General features: G+C 49.3%; 1 protein-coding gene across 6 annotated transcripts in view; it reads left to right on the plus strand.

Moving 5' to 3' along the window:
- TRIM37 (tripartite motif containing 37) overlaps positions 1 to 15,284 on the plus strand; it is a 44,568-nt gene that overhangs the window by 16,566 nt on the left and 12,718 nt on the right. For 4 of the 6 annotated variants that reach the window (XM_061562106.1, XM_061562103.1, XM_061562107.1 and 1 more), the window contains 11 exons: positions 592 to 642; positions 1,611 to 1,692; positions 2,617 to 2,693; positions 3,584 to 3,763; positions 4,421 to 4,535; positions 7,155 to 7,454; positions 8,804 to 8,946; positions 10,361 to 10,443; positions 12,350 to 12,535; positions 13,695 to 13,799; positions 14,813 to 14,959. In XM_061562106.1, the coding sequence (XP_061418090.1) occupies positions 592 to 642; positions 1,611 to 1,692; positions 2,617 to 2,693; positions 3,584 to 3,763; positions 4,421 to 4,535; positions 7,155 to 7,454; positions 8,804 to 8,946; positions 10,361 to 10,443; positions 12,350 to 12,535; positions 13,695 to 13,799; positions 14,813 to 14,959 (1,469 nt within the window). The remainder of the gene's footprint in view (positions 1 to 591; positions 643 to 1,610; positions 1,693 to 2,616; positions 2,694 to 3,583; positions 3,764 to 4,420; positions 4,536 to 7,154; positions 7,455 to 8,803; positions 8,947 to 10,360; positions 10,444 to 12,349; positions 12,536 to 13,694; positions 13,800 to 14,812; positions 14,960 to 15,284) is intronic. The other 2 variants (XM_061562105.1, XM_061562104.1) reach the window with 2 other exon arrangements.

The following is a 15,284-nucleotide window of genomic DNA, read 5'->3' on the forward strand; positions in this document are numbered from 1 at the left end:
AAAACTTGTCAATCACCGCTCCTAATCTTGAGCCTCGCATTTTTAATTAATATTTTGAGTACATTTCCATGAACAGTGTGTTGATATATTACGTTGTTTTGTCACAACAACACTAACGTTTAGAGCTCTAGATTCCTCCGGAAAACATTTGTTTAACCCAAAATTGTGTAACTTTCCACATGTATAAAATTAATGTTGGCTTCACATTATATCAACATTTCAACCTTGTATATATTCACTCAATACTCATTCCGGTGATTAATTTCAACCAGAACAGTCCAAAAAACTGCTTTAGGGAATTATTTTTGCATGCCATATCCATCTCACCTTTTTTTTACATGTATAACTATCTTCACAGGATTATCAGATAAGGTAAAATAATATAGGAAAATTATGCATAGGCATACATTGTACTTGAGTGGGTAGTGCCTTGTGCTGATAATCTCCATCTCAAGCAAGCCTTGTGCTTACATCTCTGACAATAACATTGATGTATGGTTCTGTTCACTGCAATGCATTTAAGATTTATATAACGTGATGTGCACTTTAATGGCGGTTATACGTACGCTTCTCTGTTTTTCAATTTCACAGTGAGTTGGTGCCTGCCTATGACTCCAGCACGTTTGTGCTCTCAAACTTCAGGTGGGTGTCCGTGATTGGTACGCACTTGAGAATCGACGATTCATTTGGTGGTTTTAACAACAACAATTCGTCAACAATTAATTGTCGAGGTGAACAAAAAAAAAACACTTTGGGAGATTGACATTACACAATGGGCAGTGAACAAATGAAATTAACACATTCCTCCTGCGGAGGGAGCTGGTAGGAACGTTGGGTTTCTCGGTCAATGGCCAGGGTCAACGGCGGCGTGGTGGATTCCGCAAATATGCCCGACTGTGAGGGCGGGCACAAGCCGGCGTGAGTAGGTTAAACGTTGAGTTTTATAAGGGCACCACGGGTTGACCAGCACCTCCCCACCCAGCCCCAACCCTCCCACCCTCCCCACCCAGCCCCACCCCTCCCCACCCAGCCCCCCCACCCATTGTGACTTTACCGAAAAACCAAAGAGTATAGTGTAGTGTAACCTGTCAATCCTGTGCAAGATAATGGCCTTCCCCCACACCATGTCGGCTATGGCGGGTGTTTGACCATACTTCACCATGCTTGTCAGTGTAGGTTATGGAAGGTTTGGTAACATAGAGGTGTACTAACATTTAAAAAAATTGCCGCATTGCTCTCTGCTGTTCCCCCCACGTAGCTGTGCATACGCTACCTACAAAACCTGTTATGCTTGGCTTTCACCCATTCAAGAACTCTCCAGGCTCAATCCTGAGATCTGACTAGACCAGGTGCATTATGGGTGATCTGGCCATAGGGATTCACGTAGCATCCTGCCACATCTTGTGCTATTATCACAACGTGCATTATTTGCTTCATGCTACTTTGCACATCTGCCCCACTGTATTATTAGCCAACATCTACGGCATTAAATTAGGCAGTGTAAAATGATGGCGACTGTCCAAACGGATACGCGTTGATGATCGTTGTGCCTGCTTTTGGTGGGTTTAATGGTGAGCGGTGGTGCCATCTGTCCCCCACTTGCCACGCAGCATCTTGAGGCAGAGAGCCGATCCAGTGTACAGCCCTCCGCTGCAGGTGTCCGGCCTATGCTGGAGGCTCAAAGTGTACCCGGTGAGTGTGTGCGCGTTGCACTACGAATCCAGCCACCAGAGTTCGATTCCCGCTCACGGCCAACACCACTGACGATTACTTGAACCGGTACTGGGCCTCCCCTATGTCGACTCAAGCTCAAATGAGTACCTGGTCTGGTAAACATCACCACTGGGGAGACAAAGGCGGCCGGGCGTGATGCTGGCCACCCACCACCTCGTGTGCCGTGCCGGCCTTCGTAGTTAGTTGCACGCTAACGGCACTTGCTTCGGCAGTCTCCTACAGGCTATACGGGGGATCTTTATAGAATGGAGGAGGCTCGTGAAGCCCCCCTAATCGTGCATAATGGCTGACCTTGAGCTCCATTGAATGTCGTTCTATCGTTTAGATAGAAAATATGAAAAAATCAAACGTAACGTACAACAACCCAGCAACGTGTGTGTGTCTAATCTCGCGTGAAAATTGTGTAATGTTATATTTGGTTGATAAAAACGAACACGACGCCCACGTTAGTACTGCGCCTCCAATTAGCACGGTTGGCTACGTACGGTGCCGAAGAAGTTCAACACACATTTCATGTATTAGTTACAGACCACTCTGATGTGGTCATGTGTCTGCACGCATACACATACATTTATCAGTGCTAATAAACTAGACTTTCGATTGTTAACAAAAAGAAAACATTTCCGGACCATTCACGCACGAGGTTTCGAGCTCAGTCGTGAATACATGAGGATTTGCCTGGCATTGCAAATTCACTTGTCCATCAAACACCGTACCCCAACACTTTAGACTCAAATGACATAGCATTAAACCACGAAGTGGTGTATCACTTAATGGACTGGCTTACAAGCTTGTCCCGTGCTTACATTGTTCTTGCTGCAGGGATCATGGTGGTAATGGTAGATTGTTGTATGGCAATGATTACACCCTCTGTCCTTGTAGGATGGAAATGGCGTGGTACGAGGGAATTACCTCTCCGTGTTCTTAGAGCTCTCTGCGGGCTTGCCAGAGACATCCAAGTGAGTGGTTAACATTACTCTTCTATGAATTGCACGGTGGTGATTGCAAATGAAGGGAACGGTTTAACAGACTACAACATGGGGTCAGTTTGCCCACTGCACAAGGTATGTTTAATGTAAATATGCTTAAGATAAATAAGTTTATGCACATTTTACTTTAATAAAAGCAAACATTTTTAAAGTAAATATGAAACATGTAAGATTGCACGCTACATTATTTGATATTTTCTTTCTGCATGGTTTCAATCACATCGTCATTGGGTGTTACATTCTCAGCAGATGGCAAGTCCAATTTAGTACTGAACTACGCTCGGTACATCTATGCTCCCAGCCTTGACAACCCACACTCTTCAGTGTGGCAAATTATGGTCAAATAAACTCTCATAAACCCGTCCAGTGTGGTGAGGCCTTCATCCAGCAGTGCAGTAACAATGTTGTATATCTACAGATGTTAGTTGTAGCACTGTCATAAAAGTGCGTGACTCGCAATAGAAAGTTCAAGACCCGCTATGAGCTTGACTTGGTCTATCATCCCTCTATGGTCCTTAAAATGAGTACCACTTTGTGAGAAGTCCACAGTGGTCATCCTGTGGATAGACCGACCCTGCGTGATAGGAATGTTGAATTCACGCCGCTGGTTTAAAGACCTCCGGCAGAAATTAGCCCCCTCCTCATTGTTCATCTGATCAGGGAGACACTTTGATTTCAGGTGCAGCACGGGCTCAGAGTTAAATGGGGACGAGCGTCTAATAACGTTAACTGAAACGCCACGTTATTACACAAACGGCGAACTTGAGCGGTCTTGATTGAAGAAGACTCCTACCGCACGACTACAGGTTGGGCCCATCTATATCATCGGGGCTCGAACTTGCTGCGGCGGTGTCTCGCAGGTACGAGTACCGGGTGGAGATGGTGCACCAGGCGTCCAGCGACCCCAGCAAGAACATCATCCGCGAGTTTGCGTCCGACTTTGAGGTGGGAGAGTGTTGGGGATACAACCGCTTCTTCCGCCTCGACCTCCTGGCCAGCGAGGGCTACCTCAACACTCACAACGACTCCGTGGTGCTCAGGTAAGCACCACGTGGTTCTGCCATTTCGTTCACTCGCCTTTCATATGTGTCGTGTGGAATTGTATCTCCATTTTATCGAGCGTGGGCTGGCATTCATTTCTGTTTCGTGGCCCCCTGAATTCTGCCTTTCAATGGCAGCGATCAGCCGATACATTTGACAGCAACCGTTGATTTCCCGCAAAGTGGTGGCACGTGTTTTATTTACCGCAAAAGGATGATGTTCATGGGATCAGTTGATCCCCAACTTGGAATGTAGCTTGCAACTTTTTGATTGCGAGTTAAATTCTGCCACAGTATCACCTCACCAGATATTGATAAAATAACGGTAACCAAAGCAATACTGGAATGGGGTGTCGCAGGTGCACAGTGTGGTTTGCCGACTGCGCGATGCACCCAGCAAGCTGACTTAGATTCCTGGCCACGGTTAACATCAACAATGATAGTTATGTTAACCAATCCCTGGCACCCCCTTCCAGAAACCCTCACAAAGCAGCATGGTGAAGTATGGTCAAACACAAACCACCGATATATCCGGGTCTGTAGATAAAAAAAAAATCTTCAATGGTATTATTCATGCTAACCTCTTGAACATTGACGTGAGCTGGTGTTGGGCCTCCGTTTTGCCTGTGCTTGTATCGGATGCGTGCCTTCCGGCAGGTTTCAGCTACGCCCGCCCACGTTTCACCAGAAGTGTCGCGACCAGCAGTGGTACATCAGCCAGCTGGAGACGGCACAGGCAGCCTACATCCAGCAGACCAATGACCTTAAAGAGGTCTGTCCCCCATTGCTGTCCGCTGTCTGTGTACTTGTGAATATTTGCGCACGTGTTCATTTTGGAGATGTGGAGACTGACGGTGTGGTCGTTATCACACTGCTGCATTACAAACCCAGACGTGCAAATTCAATAAACTTACCTGTACTCGACCTTCCCTAGATCAACTCGGCCTTAACTGAGTATCTGGTGCACTGTGAAAATTAATACTGGGGAAATGAAGATAGTCGGTGGGGCTTGCCACACTACCCTATCCTGTCTCTTGCCACCGTTAATAAGTGCTTGGGAAGTGTTGTTTATAAGGCTAATCTGTGCACCAATATATTTTAGTTTTATTTGGCCACAGCACAGGTATATTTCCTTTGAGTCTTACGAATGTAAGCTTTAATAAATAATCGTTTATAATCACGTAAGAGCCCATGGGGTGGAGTAGTGGCACAGTGGTTCATGTGCTGTGCTGTGAACTTGGTGACCTGAGTTCGATTCTTGGCCACGGCTAACATCAGTGGCAAGGGGTATTGAAACCGGTCTTGCTTCCCCCCCCCTCCAACTTTCTCCAACCCTGCCCCCCACTGCTTCACTAACCCTCACTAATCAGCATGGTGACATATGCTCAAACAGCCCCCATTGACCTACTTTTTAACCCTTTCCCATTCCGATGATGTACACATACCTCATCGGAACGGAAACTGGAATAAAAAATAAAATACAGTAAAACCTTCGATTGCGAGCATAATTCGTTCCAGAAACGTGTTTGTAATCCAAAGCACTCGTATATCAAAGCACTCGTATATCAAAGCAATCGTATATCAAAGCACTGGTATACCAGTTGTGATCACGTGACGCTCGGCAGACAAAGCGTGTACACGTACTACTCGTATTGCAAGACCTCGCTCGTTTATCAAATTGATATATTTTTAAAAAAATTTGCTCGTCTTGCAAAACACTCGCAGACCAAAGTTACTCGCAATCCAATGTTTTACTGTAACTTTATCGGTACCGAGGCTCCCACAAGGCCATGTGGGACGGAGTGTGGCACAGTTTGGCGCCAGCTATCGTAGAGTTGCGGTGGTTGCGTCGCTACGGTTCTCTGCGGTGAGTACAATGTCTTTAAAAACAACGTCGCTAGTAATCTTTTCTAAATAAAATTAATGTTGAGCCGTTTGCGCGTTCCGGGATTCAGCGGTGAACGGGACACCCACCCTGCAACTTGCAGATGTCTCGGAACGGGAAAGGGTTAATAGCACACATCCTGATTGAGCGATCATGTAGAGTCGTTTGTCGATGTTGTTTTGTGCCATTTTATTATACTATTGTGCGACCTTGGTGGATATATATTTATATATGGTTGATAGTAATTCACATCGACTCGAAATTTGAGAGGTTATAGACATGTAACGATGCTTACATTCGTTTAAAAAAATGTATTCTAATGCTCACGTTACATGCGTCAAACCGTGCAGTTTGAAAATATGTTTGTTTTTTAATTAAGTTGCAACCACAATTGAATTGTGAGGGGGGGGGGGTAAATCAATACGTGCCTATCAGCTTGCACCCTCGGTGATGTATTGAATATATCTCACTTGGTATGGTTACGTTAGCCGCGTCCCATTCCCACTGTCCGCTCTCTCGTCCCGCCTCGACGCGGTGTCGTCGTGGATCGGTCGCAGGACCCTTTACCTCCAGCTCCCACATCCACCATGTCTTCGCCGTAGCTGCGACTGAGGCCTTTGTCCATCCGCCATTCTCGCGAAACATCGAACAAGACGGTGACCACATCGCGCGCTTTCTGGTGTGCTTCTGCGGCCGTCTGGAATGCTCTTCCTTCCGATATTAGGAAGTCGCTGGAGCTGTGCACTTTTAAATCAGCAAGATTGAGAACTAATTTATTTAGAACTGCTTTTTTGTGTTTTCGTTTGTCCCTTGCCTCCGATAAGCACGATTGGCTACATACGGCGAAAAAGAAGTTCAACATACGTACATTCTCCCGCAGTAGTATGATCGCGAGCAGTGCATTTAGGTTGCAGTACTAGTTTACAATGCGTTCAGGAATCTTGCTGTCAACCGTGAATGGTCGAACCGCAGGGGCGTGATCAGTGAGCTATATACCTCGATGAATTTGGCGCGAATGGTCAAATCCGCGATGAGAAAACCTGCGATGGGCGAAGTTTGAGTGTACAGCATTCCTTCGTTATTCGCGAGGGATGCATTTTGGAGATGCTCATGAATAGCACATTTCGCAGATAATGAATGACCTTACATAAATAATCTATTAAAAAACCTCAGAATGACAACACAAAAAAATGGTTCTAATAAACATAAAGTACTAAATAATAGTTTCAAAATAAACTTTCATAAAATTATGATGCTGCACAGTAGCATCATCATCACCTTATCTCATCACTTGTCTCTATCCTCACCTTTTTCCTCTCTCTCGATGCAGTCGTGTAGAGTTCTAGATGCGATTCGCGGATAGCCAAAATCGCGAACGGCAAGCTCGTGAATAACAAGGGAATACTGTCCTCGCAAATTTCCAACTCGGTTGAAGCCACAAAGCAGTGTCGTCCCCACCGCCCACCACCTGCGAGACCGATGAGATTTCATTTGATCCCATTACAGAGGCTCACCATCGAGCTGTCGCGCTCCCAGTCGGGCCGCGCCGCCACTCTGCCCAGCAGCCACACGAGTCCACGCGGGGGCCCGTCTCGGACAAAGCAGCCACGTCCCGGCCGGCAGAGCTCGCACTCGTGCGCCGAGGCGGCCGGCGCGCTGGCGTCGGTCGCGGCGGTCGGAATCCGCTCGCCGCGTGACGGCAGCTGCTCCAGGGACAGCACCCTGCCCCGGGACGGCGGCGGAGGCGGCGGCGCGCTGCCTGTCGAGGAAGAGGACGACGATAAGACGCAGCATGACGATTCCAACGTGAGCGCCGCATCCTGGTCTCTCACTGCTGCGGTTTGAAAGATTATGCTCGGGTGTGTGTTGCCGTACGCGTGCGTTTTGTGTGGGTGGTTGGTGCAGCGGGGTTCGCGTGCCTCGCTATGAATCCGGCGACGTGAGTTCGATTCCTGGTCACGGTCGGCACCAGTGTCGATTATTTGAACTGGTCCTGGGTCTCCCTTAGGTCGGCTTGGCCTCAAAGGAGTACCTGGAGCGAGCGGTGTGGAAATATTGTCGCTGGAGAGACAAAGGCGGCCAGATGTGATGCCGGCTAACAGCAGTGGTGAATAAATTAACCATTCCTGGGCCTACCCTAGGTCAATCTTGATTTGAAGCTTTCGTTAAGTCACGTAGGTAGTAAAATAAAGAAACGTGATTTATTTTATTTTACCCTAGGTCAGCCTAGCCTTCAATGAGTATGTGGTGCGTTGTGTATAGTTGAACGCTACGTTTTTTCAACTGACCCAAAGGAGGCAGTCGCCGCTGCAATATCGCAGAGACTGGATGTTACGTGGATGGCGAATTCGTTAGCGTGAAATGTTTTTTGTTGTTTGGACTTCACGACAGTGGCGGGCCCGGTGATTCTTTGTTCCATTTGTGGAAGGTGGACGCGCACCTCCCACGTTGCGTTCGAGCGCGCTAGAGCGAGGTCCACGATCGTCGTGCAAGAGAGGAGAGCCCGGTGCACCCACAGTCGGGTCCTCCGTGCGGTGTTTGTTTGCCACTTCCGTAGCCGCCCACGATCCCTGTCCAGCAAGTGCTGGATTATATTTTATTTTTGGCTGTTGGAGCAGAAGCGCGCATCTAGAAAGGTTTCCTGGATTTCAGCCAATTTGCGTGGGGGTTCTTGTCAGGCGTTCTCGGGACGGGCAGAGCGATGTTATCCGTAATATCGTGATGCCTCCACGGGTTGGCGCGGCATCGCGTCCGACGTTGGCTGGCTGCGACGACACTTGCCAGCACAAGGAAGCCACGGGAGTGGAGTGCACTTTATAGTTCAGCTGATAATACGAAGTGCGATGTTCATTTCGCTATCGCCAGGGTTTGTTTAAGAGCTGGCAACTCCACACTGGGGCGCAGCACATTGTGGAGGGGACCAGGGCTTGCACCGTGTCTCATATCTACAGCCGTCACGCGTCTCGTGTGTTTGTCCGTATGACAGCACCGTGTCTCGTACGTACAGCGACCCTGCTTCTCAGATACGCGTGTGTGTGTATAGTGGTGCTGCGTCTCGTCCGTGCATGGCAGCCCCGCGTCTCGTACGTGCATGGCAGCCCCGCGTCTCGTACGTGCATGGCAGCCCCGCGTCTCGTGCGTGCGTATGTGCACAGCAGGAGATTTCTGACGGGGACCTGGATGGAGAGTGTCTCACCGGCGAGGAGGAGAACAACTTGCTGGGCGAGGGCAGCAGCAGCTCGGCCAGCACGGCCGGCAGCAGCAGCACGGAGGAGAACGACATCGACACGGAGACCATGTGCGCGCCTCGCCACGGCCCGGTCGCCCACCTCCGGGTTCATGACTCCCCAGCACGACTGGCACTGTTGTTAGCATGGCGCCATATTGTACAGCGCGCTCATGTTAGGCCAGTGTTGCAGTGCGGTTGGTGTGGGCCCTGGTTGAGGGGTGGTGGTCCCTTGTACAGTTTTTATCCCCCCACTGTTCATAGCCTGGTGCCCTCAGCCCCTGTGGTCCGTGTGCCTCATTGGAGTTGAGCTGCCGCCACACTCTGTAGCCACGCCACTGCCTTAGGTATTACATTTTATGAAATTGTATTGTACATACTTTGCTGTACAAATGATTGATATCTTGCAAAGCTTGGATAATGCAGACTAAATTATGTATAGCGAGTAATTTTATGGGTATGAAATGGTATAATCTATTTATATAATACAGGTACAATAATCCTCATGTACATACATATATTTATTCATTTGTGTGTCATTCAGTCATTAGCACTTGAGCATTTTCATTGTGCAAAGCCGATTAAGGGTTATTTTGCATGGAGAGAGCCGGGGCCCATTTACTGTGTTGATGATGAGATATGTACGACCTTTGACCTTAGGTGAAAAGCCACGAATGAACATTTTTCACCGTGCTAATAGCAATGAGTGATGCGCTGCCTCGTGGGCAAAATTTCAGCTAATACGAAGTCCTCCACCGCCCGGTCACAACCCTCGTAAGGTCACCCGTGCCACGTGGTTTTATTAATGTTTGCAGTGGACAAAAAAAAATCACCCCATCAATAGGATGTACTGGTGGCTGGCTCACTCGTAATTATCACATACCTCTGGCCTTACTATATGTCAACGCTATTTAGAGCACCAATTTATAGCTCGGTAACAGATTGCGGGAGCCGTGTGGTGCGTTCATTAGCGCGGTGAAGCCAGGGTCCTGAGTTTTTGATTCTTGGCCACGGCTCGCATCGTTGGCGACTGATGGCCGAACCGGTTCTGTGACCACCACCACCCCTTCTTTACTTTCCTACACTGACCAGCGCGATGAAGTTTGGACAAGCAACCCCCGTGGCTGACATTGCATGGGGAAAACCTTTATCCAGCAGTGTATTGACACGAGGCTGTACATTATACTTTTACCCTCGCATCACAGATTATGGAGACACAAGTTATGAAGAAACCAAATTTCCCTGCCACTCATATGCCGGTTACTAGGGGGGTGTATAGAGTGCGAGTGGAGGTTTTTGTGTGTGCGCAAAGGCGGCCGGGCATGGTGATGGCCACCCACCCCGCCGCATGCTGTGCCGTGCCCGCCATAGGCGCTCACTAACAGCGCTTGCCCCAACGGTCTGTTAAGGCTATACGACGGGGGGGAAATCTTTGTCTTTGTGTGCGTGCATTCACGCGTCTCCCCCGTGTGTCACGCCGAGGCAGGTCTGGTGAGAATGACGTCGAGTACGGTGGAGCCATGGACCTGGAAGAGGGAGAGCTGCTGGATGAGGCCCTGGGGGCGGCCGGTCAGTGTCACGCAACCACCTTTGTCTCGCCACCGCCTCCTCGGCTCGCAGCTCTTATGGCTCGTCATGATTTTAACCGGCCAGACAGCCTAGTGGGTAGGGTGGGCCGCTTGGAACATCAGAAGGTTACGAGTTCAAACGCCGATTGGGGGTTGACTCGGCAAATCATCTCTCAGCGATCGATCAAATGAGTACCACTTTGTGAGGAAGTTAACAGCAGTTGTCCCATGGAGAGCCTCGCCTCCGCTATAAGAATGTGGAATTTATATCGCTGGCCTAGAGCTGTAAACGGGTGATGAGCACTGCCTCAGTACTTGTTTGATCAGAAAATCACTGACCTCTTTATTAATCCTTCATGGGCAAAGGCAGAGCGATCTGCCTGTGCATATTTTTGGAGACATTAAATACAAAAATTGCCACCGAGTAAACAGAGGGATAATTAAGACATCAATTTATTTACACGCACGGGGGGTGGGGGGGGGGGTATAGGGCAATGGGCTATGGTCTCGACGCGGTGATATTTATGGCGGTGCGGTTAATGCTGGAGGGTTATTTTGGCCATGAGACGGGGGTAAAGGGGGTGACTTGAGACCTGGAAACCACCGATTCGGGCCGATCGAGCGAGAGGAATGTGGGGGCCCCGCGGGTCTTGTCGGTGAGCATTAATTACGGCGGGATGCACAGCGCCTGTCACTGCTGTAGCCAAAGTCAGCTGCATTTGTAGCACAACTCCAGGCAGCAGCAGCAGCATCGGCACCGAAAGCAGTGACAACAGCCGTGTAACCTCTTGCCTCTTATGCTAGATCAGCTGTCCGGTTGGGTTGTGTCAAGCCGCGTGCAAGTTCACCCGATGCGCTCGCCTTTGAGGACATGTCGAGTCTTACTCCGTATGCTGTCATTAGCAGGCACGTCACGATGTACTGATTCATCATTTATCATGAGGGACGTTTACCGTATTCTCTAGGATTATATAACACACAATTTTCCCTATGTATTTCAAAGAAAGTTGTGGGAGCGGGGTGCGTCTCCTAATCCGGTAGATTTGTGCTGCTTATGATCAGATGTGTAACTTTATTGACATGCGGCACGAGTTCGGGTTTCAGGTGCATGGTTCTTTCCGGAGTGTCTCATAATCTCCTAAATACGCTCATGAGAACAATAGCACTGCATTCATTCAGGCCGAGCCTCAGAGTCTCCACGCTAATTTTCAGGAGTGTTCCGATCTATTGTCGATCTATGGAGTGACTGGTGTTGCCATGGGAATGTGTAATTTCCACAATTTGCTCATGATTACCAATGGACTTGTCACGTTGACCTGCGTCCTCAATTCCTCATTGGATTTTTCACGTGGAGGGAAATGGGAGTGCTTGGAAGAAAAAAAAACAACCCACGCCTACAAAGGGCATAACAATTATTCGTAAAAAAATATATACAACATTGCATTTGTGACACTCAAAGTCAACTGATATATTCTCAATGAAATGAAATGCCAGTGATACCCAAAGACAACATCTATACACTACTTCATGCATCCGCTTTATTTAATTTCATTAAGTAACATATGCTCGCATCGACTGAAAGGCTCCGATTTGACTAAGTGTGGTTTTACAGAGACGCCTCTAACCAGATCACCCGGGTTGGATTCCCACTCACGGCCAACACCAGCGACGATTTTCTGAACTGGTCCTGCCCCCCCTAGGTCGACTTGGCGTCAAATGAGTAGCTGGGGCGGTGTGCAAACATCGCCATTATGGGGGAGACAAAGGCGGCCGGGCGTGTTCTTGGCCACCCACCCCCTCGTATGCCGTGCTGGCCTTCATAGGTGCTCGCCAACAGTACTCGCCCAAACAGTCTGTTGAGGCTATACGGTGCGGGGGTGGGATCTTTGTCTTTGTGCACGTTGCAGCAGGCGGCACGTGCTTGGCGGAGGGAGCGCGGGGGGGCCGCGCTCGCGTCGCGGTGGGCCTGGCGGGCGCCGCCGGGAGCCTCCTGGAGCTGGAGCCCAGCCTGCTGCTGCAGCTGCTGGACCTGGGCGAATCGGAGACCCTGTGGGACTTCCCACCACACCCACCGGAGCTGCACTCGTCATCACGTAAGCCACGCTCGCTGCGCGTTTTGTTGAGCCTGATCGATCGCGTGCTGTTAGGCACGTGACGCATCGTCGATTGATCACTTAGTCCATTCTTAGGATCACAATGCGTGCATCAAATAGAGAACGAGTGAGAATTGATTGTGTTGCAAGTGTACAATTACAGCCATAATGTCATTCCACTGCTAGATGAGGGCCTCCCTTGTGCCGTGTCGTTCATGGGGGTTATTTAACCATGCGGGTCAGTGCGGGTTGATGACGGTGGAGAGCATAGTCGTGTGGGTACATAGGAGACTACAATGATATCCTCTGATGACAACGTAGCCCCGCAGCAACCTATAATACCTGTTATACGTATTGTGGTCACACACTCGTGGGCTATTCAAACTCAGAGCTGCTTAGCTTGAGGTGATTGGCCCTTCCCATGAAAGGCTTTCCACCACAAGCTCAGGGCTTTAAGTGGCGATGCACGCTTACCCCACGTCTGTGCGAGTGGGGGGATATATTTTTAAGTTGCAGCTCCCTGTATTTTTTTTCTGTTGTTGTTTGGCATCGTTGTCCGACGTTTCTTCACGCACTACAAAAGCTAACCGGCACGTGGAGCGAAATGTCGGCCATCGTGTGCCGAACAACACGCGGCGTATCCCAGAGGTCGCAACCGGGTACCCGATACCCATACCCTACCCGATACCCGGCAAACCCGTACCCAGCCGGGTACGGGTACCCGTTTGCGACCCTGGTGCGGCCGGGTACGGGTACGGGTAGGCCGTGAGTCACTTGTAAGTAACTGTTTGTCGCTCATTTCCCAACGTCTTGTCTCTTCTCACAATTCAAGTTCCTAGAATCAACTCACCCGCGCCTGCAACATGGCTTCATCCCAGAGGTCGCAATCAGGTACCCGATACCCGTACCCTACCCGTACCCGGCTGGGTACGGGTAGTGTACGGGTACGGCCGGGTACGGGTAAGGAATCAAAACCCGTTTGCGACCTCTGGCGTATCCCGGGAAACACGTAGGGTAGCTGCTACAGTACAATCTGCGAAAATCTGCACGGTTTGAATTCTTGTTGTATTCTTAGAAAAATATATATATTTAAAATTTTGATTAACAAACGGAGGTGGGCCGTGCGATTAACGTGGTCGAGACGTCTCGCTGGTGGCAGGACACCAGAGGAAGGATCGCGATCAGCAGCGGAGGCAGCAGTCGCTGCTACGGAACTCTGCTGACGTTTTCAAACGCCTGCAAGCGCAGGTGGCGGAGGGCAAAGGTGAGGACTTTACAGCGACGATAGCGCAGCTGGATAGGAGATGCGCAGTGATGATATACACACGAGTGCTTTGTAGTACACGTTACTAGACATTTTTTTTATTGTACCAGGTAAGGCCCACTCAGCTATATATTTATTTTTAAGAAGTGACCTGGCCACAAATGATAGCTCAATGAAGTGGCTTATCGTCATGTAGAAATTCTTTAAACGCACGTTGATTGTAAATGTGGGGGGGAAAACCAGAGGACCCGGTGAAAAATACACGCCACCACGGGGAGAGACATGCAAGCTCCAAATATACAGCAGGCGTCATACTTTGGTGCTTGATAGATTGTTACATCGCAGGGACCGTAAAAGATGGTGATTACTTGGGCGTGGAGAGGTTTTCATCCAGCAGTAGATTGATTATGGAAAGTATGAATACATTTTGAGTCAACTTCGACCAAATGAAATATTACATTTTCAGTCGGCTTCTTATCTACACACATTTATGAACGTATTGATAATTTAAAATAATGTTATGTTATGCAGTTAAGCATGTTTCACAGCTTGTGAATACAACGGTTAAATTGATTAAATGATGTGTATACAGCAGTTAGAAACAATTAAATATAAACAAGCTGTGTGAGCAGCAGAGGGTAGTGCAGTAAACTCCATTGCTGTATTGTAATTCTACCTGACCAATTCTGTGTACCACCCCCCCTTTACCAACCCGTACTGCCCAGCATGGTAAAGTATGGCCAAAATAACCCGAAGCTACACGGCGGCGCATTGAAAAAAGGCTGTAAATGTAAATACGCCCACGGTGGCTTTCCTTCAAGAGACAGCCCCTTCCACAGGAATGTGGAATTTTCGCCACTGGCTCAAAAACCTGCCAGATGCAATGAGCACTTGGTCCGCTCGTGACAGCGCGGAGACAGACTCCGCCTGTGTACTCCTGAAGAAAAGCGTCGCATGCCAGCGTTGTGGTAACCGCGAGTGTGTTTACTGCGCACTGCTGTCGCGCCTTGCAGGCAAGCTGCCTGCATCACGGACTCGGGGCCGCGCGACGACGGTGAGCGCCAGGAGACCCCTGTCGCTGCAGCGAGCGCTTGACAGCAGGGAGAGTGACAGCCGCTCCATGCAGGCGGAGAGGCACACCGCGCAGCCCCACAGCGAAGGTCAGCAGAGTCACGGGGCCTCATCAGTCAGGCCGCACGATGTTCCGAGCTCGCACCGTGAGGCCCCTGGTAACGCGTGCCATGTTGCACCGGCAGGGGCTTCCGCATAATGAGGGCAAGGTCAAGAGGTCATCGCGGCCGGTGCCGTCGAAGCAACCAGGCCTCGCCATTGGGTTCTTTGTTATTCGTGAGCTGCACGTTGATGTATTCCCCTAACATTTGGGTTATTTTGAGAACAGAAATCCCCCCATTTATACAGATGAATACAATGCGGTTTAATGTACAGTAACATTACACAGACTGAAAATGACCATGTCCGGAATGA

The sequence above is a fragment of the Lethenteron reissneri genome, chromosome 28, assembly GCF_015708825.2.
Source record: "Lethenteron reissneri isolate LAM-NWPU_2019-01 chromosome 28, ASM1570882v1, whole genome shotgun sequence".
Classification (NCBI taxonomy): domain Eukaryota; kingdom Metazoa; phylum Chordata; class Hyperoartia; order Petromyzontiformes; family Petromyzontidae; genus Lethenteron; species Lethenteron reissneri.